This window comes from Cryptomeria japonica, chromosome 7, assembly GCF_030272615.1.
Source record: "Cryptomeria japonica chromosome 7, Sugi_1.0, whole genome shotgun sequence".
In the NCBI taxonomy this organism is placed as follows: Eukaryota; Viridiplantae; Streptophyta; class Pinopsida; order Cupressales; family Cupressaceae; genus Cryptomeria; species Cryptomeria japonica.
In genome coordinates, this window is record NC_081411.1 from 120286090 (window position 1) to 120301640 (window position 15551).

Here is a 15551-nt window from a genome sequence, read left to right on the forward strand (position 1 = left end):
ATAACCAAACTAGGACACCATAATAAGAAAGAATTAATAAGAAATAATTAACTTTATTAATATATTTATGATGAAATTATTATCCTATTTATTTATTTTTTGACAAAAGTGGACGGAGTCATAAATATATATATTTAAAATATTAAGCTAGTTCAAGAATTCAATAGGGAAAGAACTAGCAAGAAAACCCTATATCCTTGCTCAAATACAAAAGTCATATGAAAGTTGAAATCCTAATTTGACAGCAATGCTAGACTAAAACGAAAAGGAAAAAAAGAAAATCCCCTCAATGCCATCGTTTTGCATCTTCATACGTTATAAAAATACAAGATACCACCTAAAAATATAAAACTACCCTTAATCTAAAAGGAAACCTTAATGGCCCCAATTACAAATTACAAGCCAGGCTTTTCCTTCCCTGATAGCTTAAGTACAATAAAAAACAAAACATCTCATGTACGGGGAGAGGAAAGCAGAGATAGTAATTTTCTTCTGTATGTCGATGAAGGCAGTAGCTATCCAAATGCATAAATCCCTGCATGTTACGGATATATGTTGAAGCCGACCCATCTTGTGAATTGAGACCTGATCAAAATGGGAGCGGTGCTCGACCACAAACCAAACATACCAAATGCATAGATTGTACAGGACAAAAGAATACTATGAACAGCATGTGAGACAACCTATATTATGATCAAACTATTTTAAACAATTCTAGATTATTTTCAAATTATATATTTGTGTCCATGTTTTCAGAGGGATTTCTAAAACAAGTTAGACCTGTTTAAATGCTAGCCTACTATTCCAGGAGTGACAATATTTTGTAGAAGGCCTCACCAACTTTTGCTTCTTCTCCTGCCAATACCATTGCTTTGCTTCGATGATTGCTAGATATCCATTTGACATACCGAGCAACCACATACTCTGGAGCTTGTCTGAACACTGCCATATGTACGAATGCCCCCTCCTCACAATAATATTCCTCTTCATCGTCCTCAGAATAATTGTCCTCGTTCTCCTGAGAATAATTTTCCTCTTCATCCTTCGTAGAATAATTATCCTTCTCGTTCTCCTGAGAATAATTTTCCTCTTCATCCTTCATAGAATAATTATCCTCCTCGTCCTCAGAATAATACATGTCGTCCTCGTCCACCGCAGAATAATTTTCCTCTTCGTCCTCCTCTTCCTTGTCTTCTATCAAATAACACAAGAAATTCTGAAGCTCGCTGCAATCAAACACCTCCTCGAATCTCCGTACACTAAGATAAGGAAACTCGGTGTTTAAAACTGGTTGTACAGAACCAAACACCCTTCTATCTTCATCTGGCGGGGAAGTTCCTGCAAATAGTATTTGTTGCAGAACGATCTGTCAATACACATTAGAAGTTCATTATAATAGTAAAAGTTTTGAAAGTGTAATTAGACCCAATTACCTTGAGAGACTGAACACAAGGCTTTATGGCTGACATTCTGAGACAACTGACACTCAATTCATTCAATCTATCCACATTCTCCAAACTCTCTATTCCTGGCAACTCCCAACTGGTTCTAGCTTCTAACTTCTGCAGTGATCTGCAATGTTGGATACCTTCTATACTGGAAACATAAGGGCAACGGTATATTTCAAATTCTTTGAGCAGAGTCAGACATGCAAATGTTGGGAGCTCATCTAACTTCCCACAGTGAGATATATGCAGTTTACCAAGGTTTACCACATCTCCAATACATCTAATGTTCTTCAGGACGTTACAGCCTGACAACAATAGGTCGTTAATTGATCTCGGCAATGTTCTGATCTCCTCCAATTGGTCATTCTCCATGATACTCAGTCTCTTAAGGTTGGGACAACAGTCTTCAGATATGGATATTTCCAACAAACCTGTGCTAGATAACTCTATATTTTCCAGTTTGTGAAGTGCAAAATCCCCTGCTGTGAAAGGCAATATGGTCAACATCCGGCTTTGAACTGAAAGAATGCTCAAGCAGGACAAGTTTGAAGATGGCAAGCTGGTCAACTGCGGGCAAGTAATCCCAAGATTGGTCAAGCAGGACAACTTTGAAAGAGAAGATGGCAAGCTGCTCAACCGGTTGCCACCAATTGAAAGATCCGTCAAGGAGGACAAGTTTCCAACAGAAAGTGGTATATTTGTCAACATATCGCTACCAATTGTTAGGCTTTTCAACTTGGGGAGTAGACCAATATCATCTGGCAAATACCTTAGGCTGGTTCTATGTGCAGTCAGTCTTTTCAAAGACACCTGACTTGTAATTTTAGAAGGCAACTCTTCTACTTTCTTGCAACAACCGAGGTCTAAAATTTCCAGCTTTTTAATGTTTTCCAGCATGTCTGACCTTAGCTTGAGCTTATTGCAATCATATAAATCCAGAAATTCCAAATGAATCAGATTCTTAAAAGAAATTGGCAGTATCTTCAGCTCTGCGCAAAATCTCAAATCTATATGACGCAGATTTTTTAACTCTCCAAAACGATCTGGTAGTGATTGGAGATTAGAAGAACTTATCACCATGTACTCCAGTGCTTGTAGATCACAAAACTCTTCTGGCAGGTTGATACAGGGAAAGCCATGAGACGTCATATTGTGAAGTATAATTCTTTTCAATTGCTTAAGTCGCCCTATTGAAGGGGGAAGCTTTTGCAACGCACTCTTTGAAGAAATATTCAACTCCATCAACTTCAAAGGTGGCTGCAGGCAACATATTTTTAATTTTAGTTATAAATTGTTCGACATCAAATTTCAAAATATTCTTTTTGAAACAAACATAAAGCAAGACACGTACGTTCACATTGTCTCTCCAAAGCTCTTCCAAGTTTGCCGAGTAAACCTGCAATACAACTAAATTTGTGAATTGAACCCCTGAAGGAAGATTCCTGTGGCGAAATCTATCCCAACGAAGCCACACAAGGTCTTCTGATAGTGAAACAATTTCTTCTGTAAGTTCAATTTCACTAACAAGAAGAATCTTTGAGCCAACCAACTTCTCCAAACAATATTGCAAATTCAAAGTTCCGGAATTTATTCCCCTTATCGGCGCTGTTGCCTGAATGGAAAAACCAACCATATAAACTTTTCAAATAATTTTCTCATTTAAATTTAAAATAATAAGTTTCCCACATCCACCGACCTTAAATACTTGTTGGAAATAATAATGCTTATTTTGGGAAGAGCTGGAGAACCTTCAAATTTAACTCCTAGAAAAGAACTTTCCACTTTCAGATATTTCTCTTTAGGAGCGTTTTAGCCATTCTAGCCTCTTCTAGAAATCTGTATGAGATCTATAAATTCAACAGTATATTTGTCATTATTCAAGAAAGAAATAACAGCATACAGTTTTGTAATCTAAGTGCATTTTTATTCTTTTATTTTGTGTGTTCAATATGTTACTAGAGGATTTTTAAATCCTGGGCAGTGATATATGGATTTTGTAGTGGGGAAATGTTTTTGAGCTATATACGTTGCAATTTGGTTGTGAGAAGTATTAGCAATTATTTGTGGTAAAGGAACTGAACAATATTGCAACAAAGAAAAGGATATCGATACATGAAAATTGATGAGATTTTAAAATCCATACATTAAGGGTTTTGAAGTTTGTTTCATTCTTATTTGAAAAAGAGGGAATTTAGTATAATGGATTCTATAGGTATTTCTTTACCAGCAAATTAACTAAATGGAGAATATTATTATAATTGAGTATTTTGTATGGAGATTTTTCAAACACTTCAAAATTACTATGAAATTGTTATTGGTAGTGAACAATGATTAGCAAGTCCTAGAAAAGATCAAGAAGATTGGGATAAAGGAGATAAAAGAAAAGCAGCATTGATCACGCTTACACTTTCAAAGGAAGTTTTGCCAAAAGTTTGCAATGAAAAAAATGGAGTCAAAATATGGAGTATTTTGAAGAGTACATATGAAAATTCAGGTGTTGTATGGATCTCAACTCTCACCATAGAATTATATAATATGAAATTATCAAATTTAGAAGAGCTAGTCCCTCATCTAAATAAACTAAATGAAAAGAAAAATGAACTTGCTTCTCTTAGAAAGGAATATAGATGACAAATATATTGTTCAAATAATCTTACAAATTCTTCCTAGATCCTATCAATCATTCATAAGAGGAGTAGATACTATTGATAAATTAAAGAATATAAAATATGATGAGTTATGTGCTAATCTAGTGTAGGAAGTAAAATCTCAAATCAAAGAGAGAGAATCATTTAGTGATGATTCTCAAGCATTCATAGGGAAACAATATTACAAAAAAGCACAAGATAATCAACCTAAAGAAAGGAATCGAAAGCATGAATGTCAAAACACCCCATGTAAGGATTATAATAAAAGCAAATGGAAATGTAATTATTGTGGTAAGATAGGTCACAAAGAAAATGAATTCTACAAGAGGAATAGAGATATAGAAGGAAAGACAAACAAGTTTACAAAATCTTTTGATTCTAAAATTAATGCTCTTTGTGTTGCACTTAAAGCAAATAATTCTTCTAAGAATGACTAGATTATTGACTCTAGTGCTACACAACAAATATCTAACAACAAGGAAGAATTTGAATCATTAAATGAAAGCAATGCAGATAAAATATATTTGGAAAGTAATAGTGCTTTAAAACTTAAAGGAATAGGAAATGTTCAAGTTGATAATGGTGTGTTTAAAAATGTGAAGATACTTCTTGAATTGTAATCTAATATTTTTGTATCTCAAATTACAAATCAAGGATATAAGATTGAGTTCTACAATGACAAATCTTTAATCAAAGTTTTGAATGATAATTATAAAGTGACTACAATTGGTAAAATGGAGAATGCATTATATAAATTTAAAGAATTTTCTATTAAATGTGGAAATTAGAATATGTATACTATTGCCAAATATGATGTTATGAGGGGGTTATGGCATGAGCATGTGGGACATGTCAATCATCTAAGTCTCAAGTTCATGGAGAAGCTATATATGGTGCATGCACTTCCAAAAATCTCACCAAAACATAAGGTATGCGAAGGATTTTCTATGGGAAAACAACACGTGGAAAGTTTCCTACAAGTAAAATCATCGAGCGAGAGAACTCCTTTGCATTTAGTTCATAGTGATATAGTGGGTCATTTTAGAATACCATCACTTGGAGGATCAAGGTATGCTCTCACTTTTATAAATGACTATACTAGAAGAATATGGGTAGAATTTTTGCAATTTATATTTCATAGGTTTAAAGAGTTTAATATCTTAACTATAAGGAAAGTGGAAGATCTCTAAATATAATAAGGAAAAATAGAGGAACTATTTATATGAATCAATATTTCTTAAAATTTTGTAAACAACATGGTTTAAAAAATAAATCAACTATTTCCTACTCACCTCAATAAAATGAGGTTGCAAAAAGAATAATAATATAATAAAAATGGAGCTATATGTATGCTACACTCTAGAATCATAGAATCTAAATTATGGGTTGAAGCAACTAACATTGTTAGTATATATTATGAATAGAAAATCTACAAAAGTGGTTACAAACATAACAATAGAAGAGGCATGGAGTGGTAGAGAGTTTATGCTTGTGTTGATAATGAAAAAAGGAAAAAGTTATAAAGGAAGAGTGAGAAATACATAATGGTTGGGTACAATGAGGAGTCAAAAGGATATAGGTTATACAGTCCTAACACAAGATAAATTTATATCAAAAGGAATGTATAGTTTGTTTTCATATATTGAAAGTGATAATTATGCTATGTTATCCTCACCAATACTAATGATTCAAATCAAGTTGTTCCATATTTTGTAGGAGAAGAAGGAATGCAAGATGAAGTATCAAGATAAAGAGATGATGAAGACACAAGGAAGACTTTAAGCATTCAATAAATCCACCAAGAAGGCCCTTATAAGTTTTTTGCTAAGTATGCTCTTATGACTAGGGTGATGCAGATTTACACTCCAAGTACATATGAGGAAGAAAAAGGAAAAGATGAATGGGAAGCATCCATGCAAGATGAGTATAAATATTTGAGAAAAAGGGTAAAAATGTGGTTCTTTACAAGTGGATCTACAAAATAAAGTCCACATTGAACATGGAGCTAGTGAGAAACACAAGGAAAGGCTAGTGGCTAGAGGTTTCCCACCAAATAGAAGGTATTGACTATACTTAGACCTTTTCTTTAATTGCTAAAATGACTTCCATTCATACAATAGTTTCTTTTGCTACAAAATTTGGTTGGAAATGTTTTTAAATGGATGTATAAGTGCATTTTTACACATTGATTTGAAAGAAGAAGTCTACATGCAACAATGACTAGGACTTTTTAAAATTGGTGTGGAACATCTAGTGTGTAGATTGAAATAATCACTATATGGGCTTAAACAAGCTCCAAGGGCATGGTACTCCAAAATATATAAATACTTGATAAAAGCAAGATATAAAAGAGGAAACATTGATCTAGATGTGTATGTAAAGCATAATGATGGCAAAATTGTTATTATTGTACTATATGAGTATGATTTGACCATTATAGGAGATGAAACACATAGTGTATTAATACAAAGGATCGAATCATACAAGCATTTGAAATATTTGACTTAGAATTAACGCTATACTTTTTGGTATGCAAGTTTGGAAAGAAGATGGAAGGATCATGCTTTCTCAAACCAAATATGCTCTTGATGTACATTAAGAAAATTTAATATGAGTGTTTATAAACCATGCAATACACAAAGTGAAGAAGGATTAAAATTGAGTTCTGATTGCACTAAAAGGACAACATGTTGGGTGTCTCTTGTATTTTACTATAACTAGACCAACTATTGCATATACAACTGGGATTGTATCCAGGTACATGACAAATCCACACATTGAACATTGAAAATCAACTAAAAGAATATTAAAATACCTTAAAGGTGCTTATCAACTTGGAATTGAATACAATATGGAGGATAGCCTACTCTAGTTGGGTATATAGATTTTGATTATGCAAGTGACATTGATGATAGAAAATCAACATTAGGATACATCTTTCATTTTGGCTTAGGGCCAATTTCATGGAACAGTAAGAAGCAATTAATAGTATCACTATTATTTACAAAGGTTGAATATATTGATTCACCAAAGGCACCTCAAGAAGCATTATGGCTCAAAAGATTACTTGAAGAAAATAATATTCACAAGATTATCCAACAACTATATTTTGTGATAATCAAAGCACTATCAAGCTAGCAAAATCGCTTGTATATCATGCCAAGTCTAAGCATATAGAAGTACATCATCACTTTGTTCACGACTTAATTGAAAGTTAAGTTGTAGAACTACAATTTTGTGGAACAAAAGATCAAATTACTAATATATTTACAAAAATAGTGCCTACAATAAATTTGTCAAACTTAGAAACTTATTACATCTCAAAAATATTACTATATAATATTCTTTTTGTAATTATCCTCTAAAAATAAACATTATGAGAGTTGTTTGAGATAACAATATTTATTTTAAGAAATGTTGGAGAACTCCCTAGGTTAACTTATAAAAATGAACCATCCATCATAGGGTAACTTGTATTAATTTTTCTTATTATGGAATATGCTAAAGTCCATGAGATCAAGCCCTCCCCTGTTGTGAACAACCCTAAACCCTCGAATAGCCTTGAAAAGCAAGTTGTCTCGGACACTGAGATTGATCAAAAGTGTATGGGTGATATGGCCATGGACTGGTGCAACCTCAATGTCAAGATGACCCTGACTATTTTCTATCTGAGGAAGAGGGACGCCCATAGAAAGTTACTCTAGGCACCAATAGTAGCAGGAAAAGCAAACACCCTAGACCTGCTCCAAATAAGTTGAAGACTCCAGCTTCTAAACCCCAAGAGATGGGTCCATCAAGCTCCAAAAAACTAGAAGTGCAGAAAATAGGGGAATCTAAGGGTAAAGGGGAAAATGAAATCAAACTGGGCATACCCCTTAATATGGATCAAGTGGACCTGAGGGACAATAAAAGGAGATGAATTTTGATGTGCTCCTTGCAAACTCCACCAACTGCTAGGAGAAATGTTTCCGCTGGGTTATCAATGAAATTCTCTTCATTGAACAAGGGATTAAAGATATAATCAACACTTTCACAGAGAATCCTATGTCGGACAAGATTGATAAGCTCCTCAGATTGACTCAAAAACATACTGAGGATGTGAAAGTTATAAAAAGTGAACATGAGACGAGAACTGCTCAACTGGAGAAGAATGTAGAGGAGCTAAAGGGCAACCTTAGGGGCTTGGTGGAAATAAGCAAAGAAGCCATGAACAATAGTGCGAAAGGTCTTAAAAAGGTTAATGAGAAAATTCCTGTTCAAAAAGCTTAGCCAATTAGCAATGTTCCACCTTCAGCTACCAAGTCGAATAAGAATAACCTGGAGATAAGTTTTCAGGGGGTGGACATGCTGGTTACTACTGGTCCTTACACCAGAATGAGAAGCAGAAACCAGAATTAGGAGCGCCACGAGATTCATAATGGAGGAGCGTGAGGAAATTAATAAGAATATTATATAGAAGAATTATGAGCTCATGCATGCTCTTTGATGCCTTTTTTGATGTTAGTGTTGTTGGTTGTTTTGCCCAGGTGACTTTGTTTGGTTTGGTATTGTGGGGCGTTTCCCTTGTTTTTGATGCCTATAGGCTGTGTTGGTTTTGGTATGGTTTGTTACTGTTTTAATCTTTTGTTCTATGAATTTGGGTTTTAGATCCCTGTAAAACCTGTTTATCTTAGTCAAAAACTTGTTTTAATTTCAAGATTTATCTTTTAAAAAGCTCTTTTAGTCATTCTAATATCTTCTAGAAATGTGAACGAAGTATATAAATTCAGCAATCTCTTTGGCAATCTCTTTGTCATTATTCAAGAAAGAAATAAGAACACACAATATTTTAATCTATGTGCAGATATATCTTTAAGTGATTTTTTATATGCTGTGTTTTATACTTTTACTTTGTGCGTCCTCTAATTAATTATTAATTATTTGCAGCTCACCTGAGAATTTATCTGAATCTGGTGCCGAGACCAATAACGACATGGCGAGTGGGTACTTGCAATCTCTCTCCCGATATCACGAAGATGATCGTGCATCCTTATTGTCTCTCTGTGCTTGTCGTCGAAGAAGGTTGCGTTCTCTTTGTGCACCTCCACAAGACATTTTTCCACAGGTCTTTCTAAACCGTGCACGCCACTCCAACCGGATCCATCCCACACTGCAACCGGCACACTCGTCTCTTCTCCAATGAGAAAACAAGTTGCATCCAAAAACATCTCTCTCTTCCCTATCCAGTGCATCAAAGATTACTTTTAGCATCTTTATGATGTCGTCGGGCCATTGTTTTGATATTTCTGATATTTTATTTAGCTTAGATTTCCAGTAATCTTTAGATTTTCTTCCATGTAACTGTCCACCAAACACCTTAAGGGACAGGGGTAACCCATTGCAAGCTTCTAAGAAACTTTCAACCAAATTTTCAAATCCAGAGAGTGGAGAGGGTCACGAGAATGCGTGCCAACAGAAAAGCTGATTTGCTTGCGAGTCATTCAATCCAGGCATTTTATATATTGAATAGATATCCCATGACGCAAGGACACCCAAGTCCCTAGTTGTGACAATCTCAAGATTATCAGATCCAAGGTTGTTGAGATTTGGAAGTAGGGCATCAAGCTGGTCTGTGTGATCTACATCATCTAAAACAATGAGAGCACGAACATTTTTCAAACAATTTGATAAAAAAAATTTCCCATCTTCTATATTGTCGAATGACAAATTAGAGATACCGAGGTCCTGGGGAAGTTTTTTTTGCTTCTTGTGCAAATCATTTTGGGCTGCTTCTCGGACATCAAGAATTAAACTACTCTTTTCAAACGACAGGCATTTCCTATTGAACAACTCTTTCGCCAACGTGGTTTTGCCACTACCTCCCATGCCCACGATCCCCTCAATTTTTACGTTGTGATGCTCTGAGAAGATTGGAGTGCATTTTGCTCAAAGTTCTCTACAGCCTCATCCATTCCAACAGGATGTTTAGTACCTCGAATCGAACACTTTTCATGGCTTTCTCTACACAACGCACGACGTTCTCTAACACTTCCCCCTCGTCCCTAGACATTTGCAAAAGAAAAATAAATACCCAAACCATCTAAACATTGCTCAATCAACTGCAATAATGATGAAAGGAACAGAGTTATGTCTTGCAATGTAAGATTTGATAAGAGAGGAAACAGAGTATTTATTACTTACTCGCTATCATCTTTAATCATATACCCCGAGACAAATGAAACGTCGTGGAGTGCTTTCATCCACTCTTGAAGCTTCTCTGGGGTGTATCTATCCTTCTCTTTGTGCTGTGAGAATGCATCTACATAGATTCGTTTTTCTAGGGCGCTTTTGTCCACTTTTGAAGGAAACCATCTGAGGTAAACGTCGTAGAGCGCTTTCAACCACTTCTGAAGTTTCTCTGGGATGAATTTTTCTGGGATGTATCTACCCTTCTTTTCGTGCTCTGAGATCCCTTGGGCGCTTTCGTCTACTCTTCGAGCAATCCATTTGAGGACAGAGGGGTCAACATGATAGAAAATGGGAATGATTGTTGTGCCTGTTTTGAGCATGAGGGATAGCTCAGCCAAACACCAGGGGGATTCGGCATAGGTAGGAGAAAAAATGGCGATATGAACGTATGCACGACCAATTGCTCTTTTTATCTCCTGTGGAATAATATCGCCGGCCTCAAGAACTTCTTCATCAAGAAAGGCCTGGAATCCCTGGAGATGGAGTTTATGGTAGATTGTCCTGGCAAGTGTATGTTTCACATCGGGTCCACGATGATTAATAAAAATGTCGCATTGAAGCGATGAATAAGATGAAGATGCAGATTTAGGTGCAAAGCTTGGTGCAATTTCATCAAAAGCATTTCCACTCTCCATCTTGATGAATTGCGGAGGACTTGATTTAAGGGTTTAAAGCCAAGGTAAATAGGTGAGCAAAGGAGGAGAAGAGGATTTGAGCCGTGCAGAAAGAGGGAATGTGTAAATATGTAAATAGAATTCTACAAAACACGTGAAAAGGTTGCGTAAAGAAGCGAAAACCGCGTGATGAGGTCAGGAAAGGAATCCAAAGTTACATCATACTTGCTTTGCTAAATTTCCTAGCAATATCCGTGGTGCGTTTGGAAATTTCATGTCAATTTTCAAACTCCAAGCAATATGACCGTTGTCTACTCAGCCCCTACGATGCACTGGTATCCTATATGTTATAACATGTTACACATACATATAATTATAGAATGTCGGTGCATCTTAGGGACTGTATAGACGGTCCAGCAATATGCATATTATGTCATTACCTAGGATTCTAAATTTCATTACAGCATGTGCCCTGTCGGCATTTCATTCAAGGAGCATGATTTTGAGTGGTGATTTGGAATTTCGTGGTCAGCCTTTTTGCTGACAACTTCAAAATTTATTGCCCCACAACTATAATCATAAAGTCAAAAACCCGAATTAGTGTAAAATGATCTCGAAGTTAAAAGAATAGTCCTCTAAAATTCCTCAAGTTAGTATGTATAATTAAAATTAATATGTATAGAATATTATAAATATATGATACAATCTTTTTATTTTAAAATTGAAAATGTATTCTTTTATTTAAAAAAAATAAAAAATTGTAGTCATTAAAACCAAATCAAATTTAATATGAAATATTTAAATCTTTTAAATAGAAACATGTCAATACTTTCTATTTAAAAACAAAACAAATCAAATCAAATATGAAATTAAATCTTGTGAATAGAAACATGTCCATGTTCTTTGCATTGTCTACTAATGACTTTTTCTTTTCTTTTCACCAATTTGTTGAGCTCATATAGTGCTACCATTGTAGGTTACCTCTCTTGACATAATTAAGATAATTTTTGTACAAAAGACATTTAAAATTAGTATATGTATTAAAATGTTAGTTTTTAACAATAATATATAATTTATTAATAAATATATGTTATAATATGATTTATCATTAGATAAAGCAATGCATCCTCTTTTTCATTATCCATGGAATAGCATAATTTGAAATGTCCAACGAAAATTCTATGCACAATTTTCTATAAATTTTTGTTTTTATTTTGAATAAAGCTAAATTACAAAAGAAAGAATAGTGGTCTACAATAGAGTTGCACACTGAAAGAGAAATCAATAGTAGTAATCTTTACAATTCAATTTATAAATTTATGAATAATTCTCAATGATGAATCACTTTGCTTTTATGTGAGGCATCCTTGCGCTCTAGTAATTTTTGTTACTCTTTTGCGTCCTTAAAAAAAATTGCTTATCACTTGGAAAAAGATCTTTGGTTCTAGACACTATATCATGGCTAATTTGTATGGTTTTTTTTTGTGTCCTTTTAGTGCTCATTTTGTTTCTCAACATTCTTTGTATTGTTAATCCAATATATTTTATCTCCTATTTAATGGCATCATATTTTTTTAGATTCCTGTGCTTGTGTGTTGGCATTTTCTTGTTTTATTTGAATTGTGTGCATCTTATTCATCATAAATTAGGGTATTTATTTTGGGCTTGTTGGTCTTGATTTTATTGGCAATTGATATATATCAATTTCTTTCACGTTCTTCAATTTTTATCATTTTCTATTCTTTTTTTGCATTCTTTAGGTTTACTTTCATTTTACTCCATCGATAGATTTAATTGTTTATTTTGTCAAGGATTCAATTTTTTTTCTTATTGATATCATATCCCTGGCATTCGACTTTCAAGGTTCACCTTGTCATTCTGCCTTTTTGAATGAGTTCACCAGGAACCTCAGTGCTTGACTTGTACACTTAAAATTTGTCTCTCTTTTAGAGTCATGGTTTAATCTATCTTTATGTCAGAGTACTTTTTAGAGTTAGAGATGTAAAGTTACCCTTATTAGTTATCCTTTTGATATTAATTGTACATTATCACCAATCCCTTATTCTTAGGATTTTTCCTTATACATTCTTAAATAGTCATGTATGTGAGTGTAGTCTATTCATATTTGTTTACCTTTAGGTATTGGTTAATAATTACTCTAGAATCTTAATCCTATATGATTTATAGTGTTTTGTCACCTTAGGTTCAAGACTTGGTCTTGTTTTAATATAATGTATTTTTGATAAATTAAAATAATTAGGCTTACTTTATTAAATGTTTGAGTTACATTATTGAACATTAAATTTTTGAGATATAAATCATATTAAGAAGCTTGATTCCCTAACTATTTACACTAAAAGCTTTAAACTCAAGCATTGATAGATATTATTCCCACTAAAAGCTTTATTTATTGATAGATATTATTCCCAAAGCTTTATTTATTTTCTTTTTCATAATACACATGACCATTCTTCATTATTTTATAATTTTAAAATAAAAAAAATCATATATATATATATATATATATATATATATATATATATAATTTTCATATTTAGATGTGAATTTTTTTTATTATGATTTCAACTATCAAATCTATATTTAAGGAAATCTTTTTAAAATATGTAGAGAGATATCCATTTCAAGAGTATAACTTTCTTAAATCCTAATAGAGTCTTAATTCTAATCCTAGATCTAATAAAAAAACAATACTAATTTGTTTATGTGTGTGCAAATAGGTGACAACCAAATAAACATGATGTAAATGACACACCAATGAAACATTATATTAAAGGATGTAATTAAAAAGAAATTAAGAAAACCATCCATCTAAGGAGTTCCATTGTTCTCTATCTTTAAGGATTATTCAAGCCATAATTTTTCTCTCAGATCATTGAGAACTTAACTTTCAGAATGACAACCTAAAGAATGAGTGATATGATAAGGTGATCTATATGATAATAACAATGCTTGTTATAATTGATCTATGATAATGAAAATCCTATGCTATGATAATAAAAATGCTATGCTAAAATGAATTATTACTAATGGTAACAAGATTATGATATAAAATGCTTCTAAAATGCTTGTATTGAGAGAGACTTGTGTAGCTTGATAATGAAAGAACCTTGATAATGAGAGAATGAGTTCTATTTATAGGATTGATAGACAAATGAAGGGTTGTTATTTAATTGATGGAGGAAGGGTTAGGATTGCTTGAGGAATTGGTGATCCTCAATCCATGAACTTCTCTTCAACCCAATCACATGTTGACAAGTGTCAACATGAGAAGGCTTGAGAGGAGAGGGACAAAGCATAAAATGCTTGAAGAGACATGATGGTTCCCATGGGTGTTTGGGTTAAGGTTGGGTTAATGGATAAATCTTTAATCCAAGGGGTAAAGGAATGTGCAAGGGTTAAAGGGTTACCTTAGTCAAATTATTAAATACTTGAAGAGACTTGAGGGTTACCATAGATGGTTTGGTTAATGGATAAGTCTCTAACCAAGGGTCAAAGGCAGTATATAATTAAAGCTGAAAAACTCTAATTCTTAAAACATAGATTACCAAGAAAAACCTAATAAAAGTTATTGGTTTTTTAAAAAAATGAACTCCTAGTTTTCCACATATGAATTAAAACAAATAGATATCAAACTCAAGTTAAAATGCTACTACTTTTTTACTACTCTTTAATTGATACAACTTCGTGATTTGAAGGACAATACTTGACATACAACCTATAGTATTTTAATTTTTAACAAACAATAACAACAAACTCCCAAAGGGATGTATCTAGCTCTAAAAAGATGCTTCATTATCTTTTAAATCCTAATTTATACACCTTCAACAAAATTCTTAGAGGCATCATCACATCCCTTTGGAATTCAAAATGAACAACTAAATGTGAACAAAATAACGATAAAGACAAAGTGAAAAAAAAACATGTATTTGTACTTTCCCAACTTGGTGGGCCACACTTTCAATTCCATGGATGAAATCTAAATCCATTTACATTGTGGAAAATATCTCCAAGAGATCTCATTTTAGTAAGTTAACTCAAATTCCTTTGGCTATTCAATTTAAGGGATTGATGATAGTTTTGATGCCAAGCTCCACTATGAAGACCTCCAAAAATAATAAGTTTGTAAATAATATTAATATTTGACATGTAAATGGTTGTCAAATTTAAGTTTAAATTTTTTTAAAATTAATACAGTCACAATATTTGACTCCACCCCGTGCTGCTATTGTAGAATGCCTATCCGAATTAATTAATCTATATAGAATATTATAAATATATCAAAGGATCTTTTTATTTAAATATTGGAAAAGATATTCTCACTTTAAAAAATAGAAAGTTGTAGTCATTAAATATGTCCATACTTTTTATTTGAAAAATAAAATAAAAATCAAACATGAAATTAAATCTTCTTGATAGAAAAATGTCCATATTGTTTCTATTATCTACTAATGACTTTTTGTTTTCTTTTCACCAATTTGTTGAGCTCATATAGTGCTACCATTGTAGGTTACCTCTCTTGACATAATTAAGATAATTTTTGTACAAAAGACATTTAAAATTAGTATATGTATTAAAATGTTAGCGCTTAACAA

At 33.1% G+C, this 15551-nt stretch overlaps 2 protein-coding genes across 2 annotated transcripts; both read right to left on the bottom strand.

The window, feature by feature from the left end:
- Positions 1 to 799: 799 nt before the first annotated feature.
- Positions 800 to 9961, bottom strand: LOC131045425 (disease resistance protein Roq1-like). The gene is made up of 5 exons (XM_059208296.1): positions 9550 to 9961; positions 9028 to 9314; positions 2800 to 3060; positions 1434 to 2705; positions 800 to 1366 (listed from the first exon to the last, which is right to left on the bottom strand). Exons 1-5 carry the CDS (start codon positions 9959 to 9961, stop codon positions 800 to 802), a joined length of 2799 nt encoding a protein of 932 aa, XP_059064279.1.
- A 311-nt stretch (positions 9962 to 10272) lies between these two features.
- LOC131856500 (TMV resistance protein N-like) lies at positions 10273 to 10959 on the bottom strand. The gene has a single exon (XM_059208297.1). The coding sequence runs from the start codon at positions 10957 to 10959 to the stop codon at positions 10273 to 10275; it is 687 nt and encodes a 228-aa protein (XP_059064280.1).
- Positions 10960 to 15551: the final 4592 nt, after the last annotated feature.

Excerpts from the sequence above, each read along its gene's own strand:
- LOC131856500 (XM_059208297.1), bottom strand. The coding sequence starts at position 10,959 with ATGGAGAGTGGAAATGCTTTTGATGAAATTGCACCAAGCTTTGCACCT.
- LOC131045425 (XM_059208296.1), bottom strand. The coding sequence starts at position 9,961 with ATGGGAGGTAGTGGCAAAACCACGTTGGCGAAAGAGTTGTTCAATAGG. Across the intron at positions 3,061-9,027 it reads AGATTCAGATAAATTCTCAG|GCAACAGCGCCGATAAGGGG; the intron begins GTGAGCTGCAAA and ends TTTTCCATTCAG. Across the intron at positions 1,367-1,433 it reads CTTGTGTTCAGTCTCTCAAG|ATCGTTCTGCAACAAATACT; the intron begins GTAATTGGGTCT and ends GTGTATTGACAG.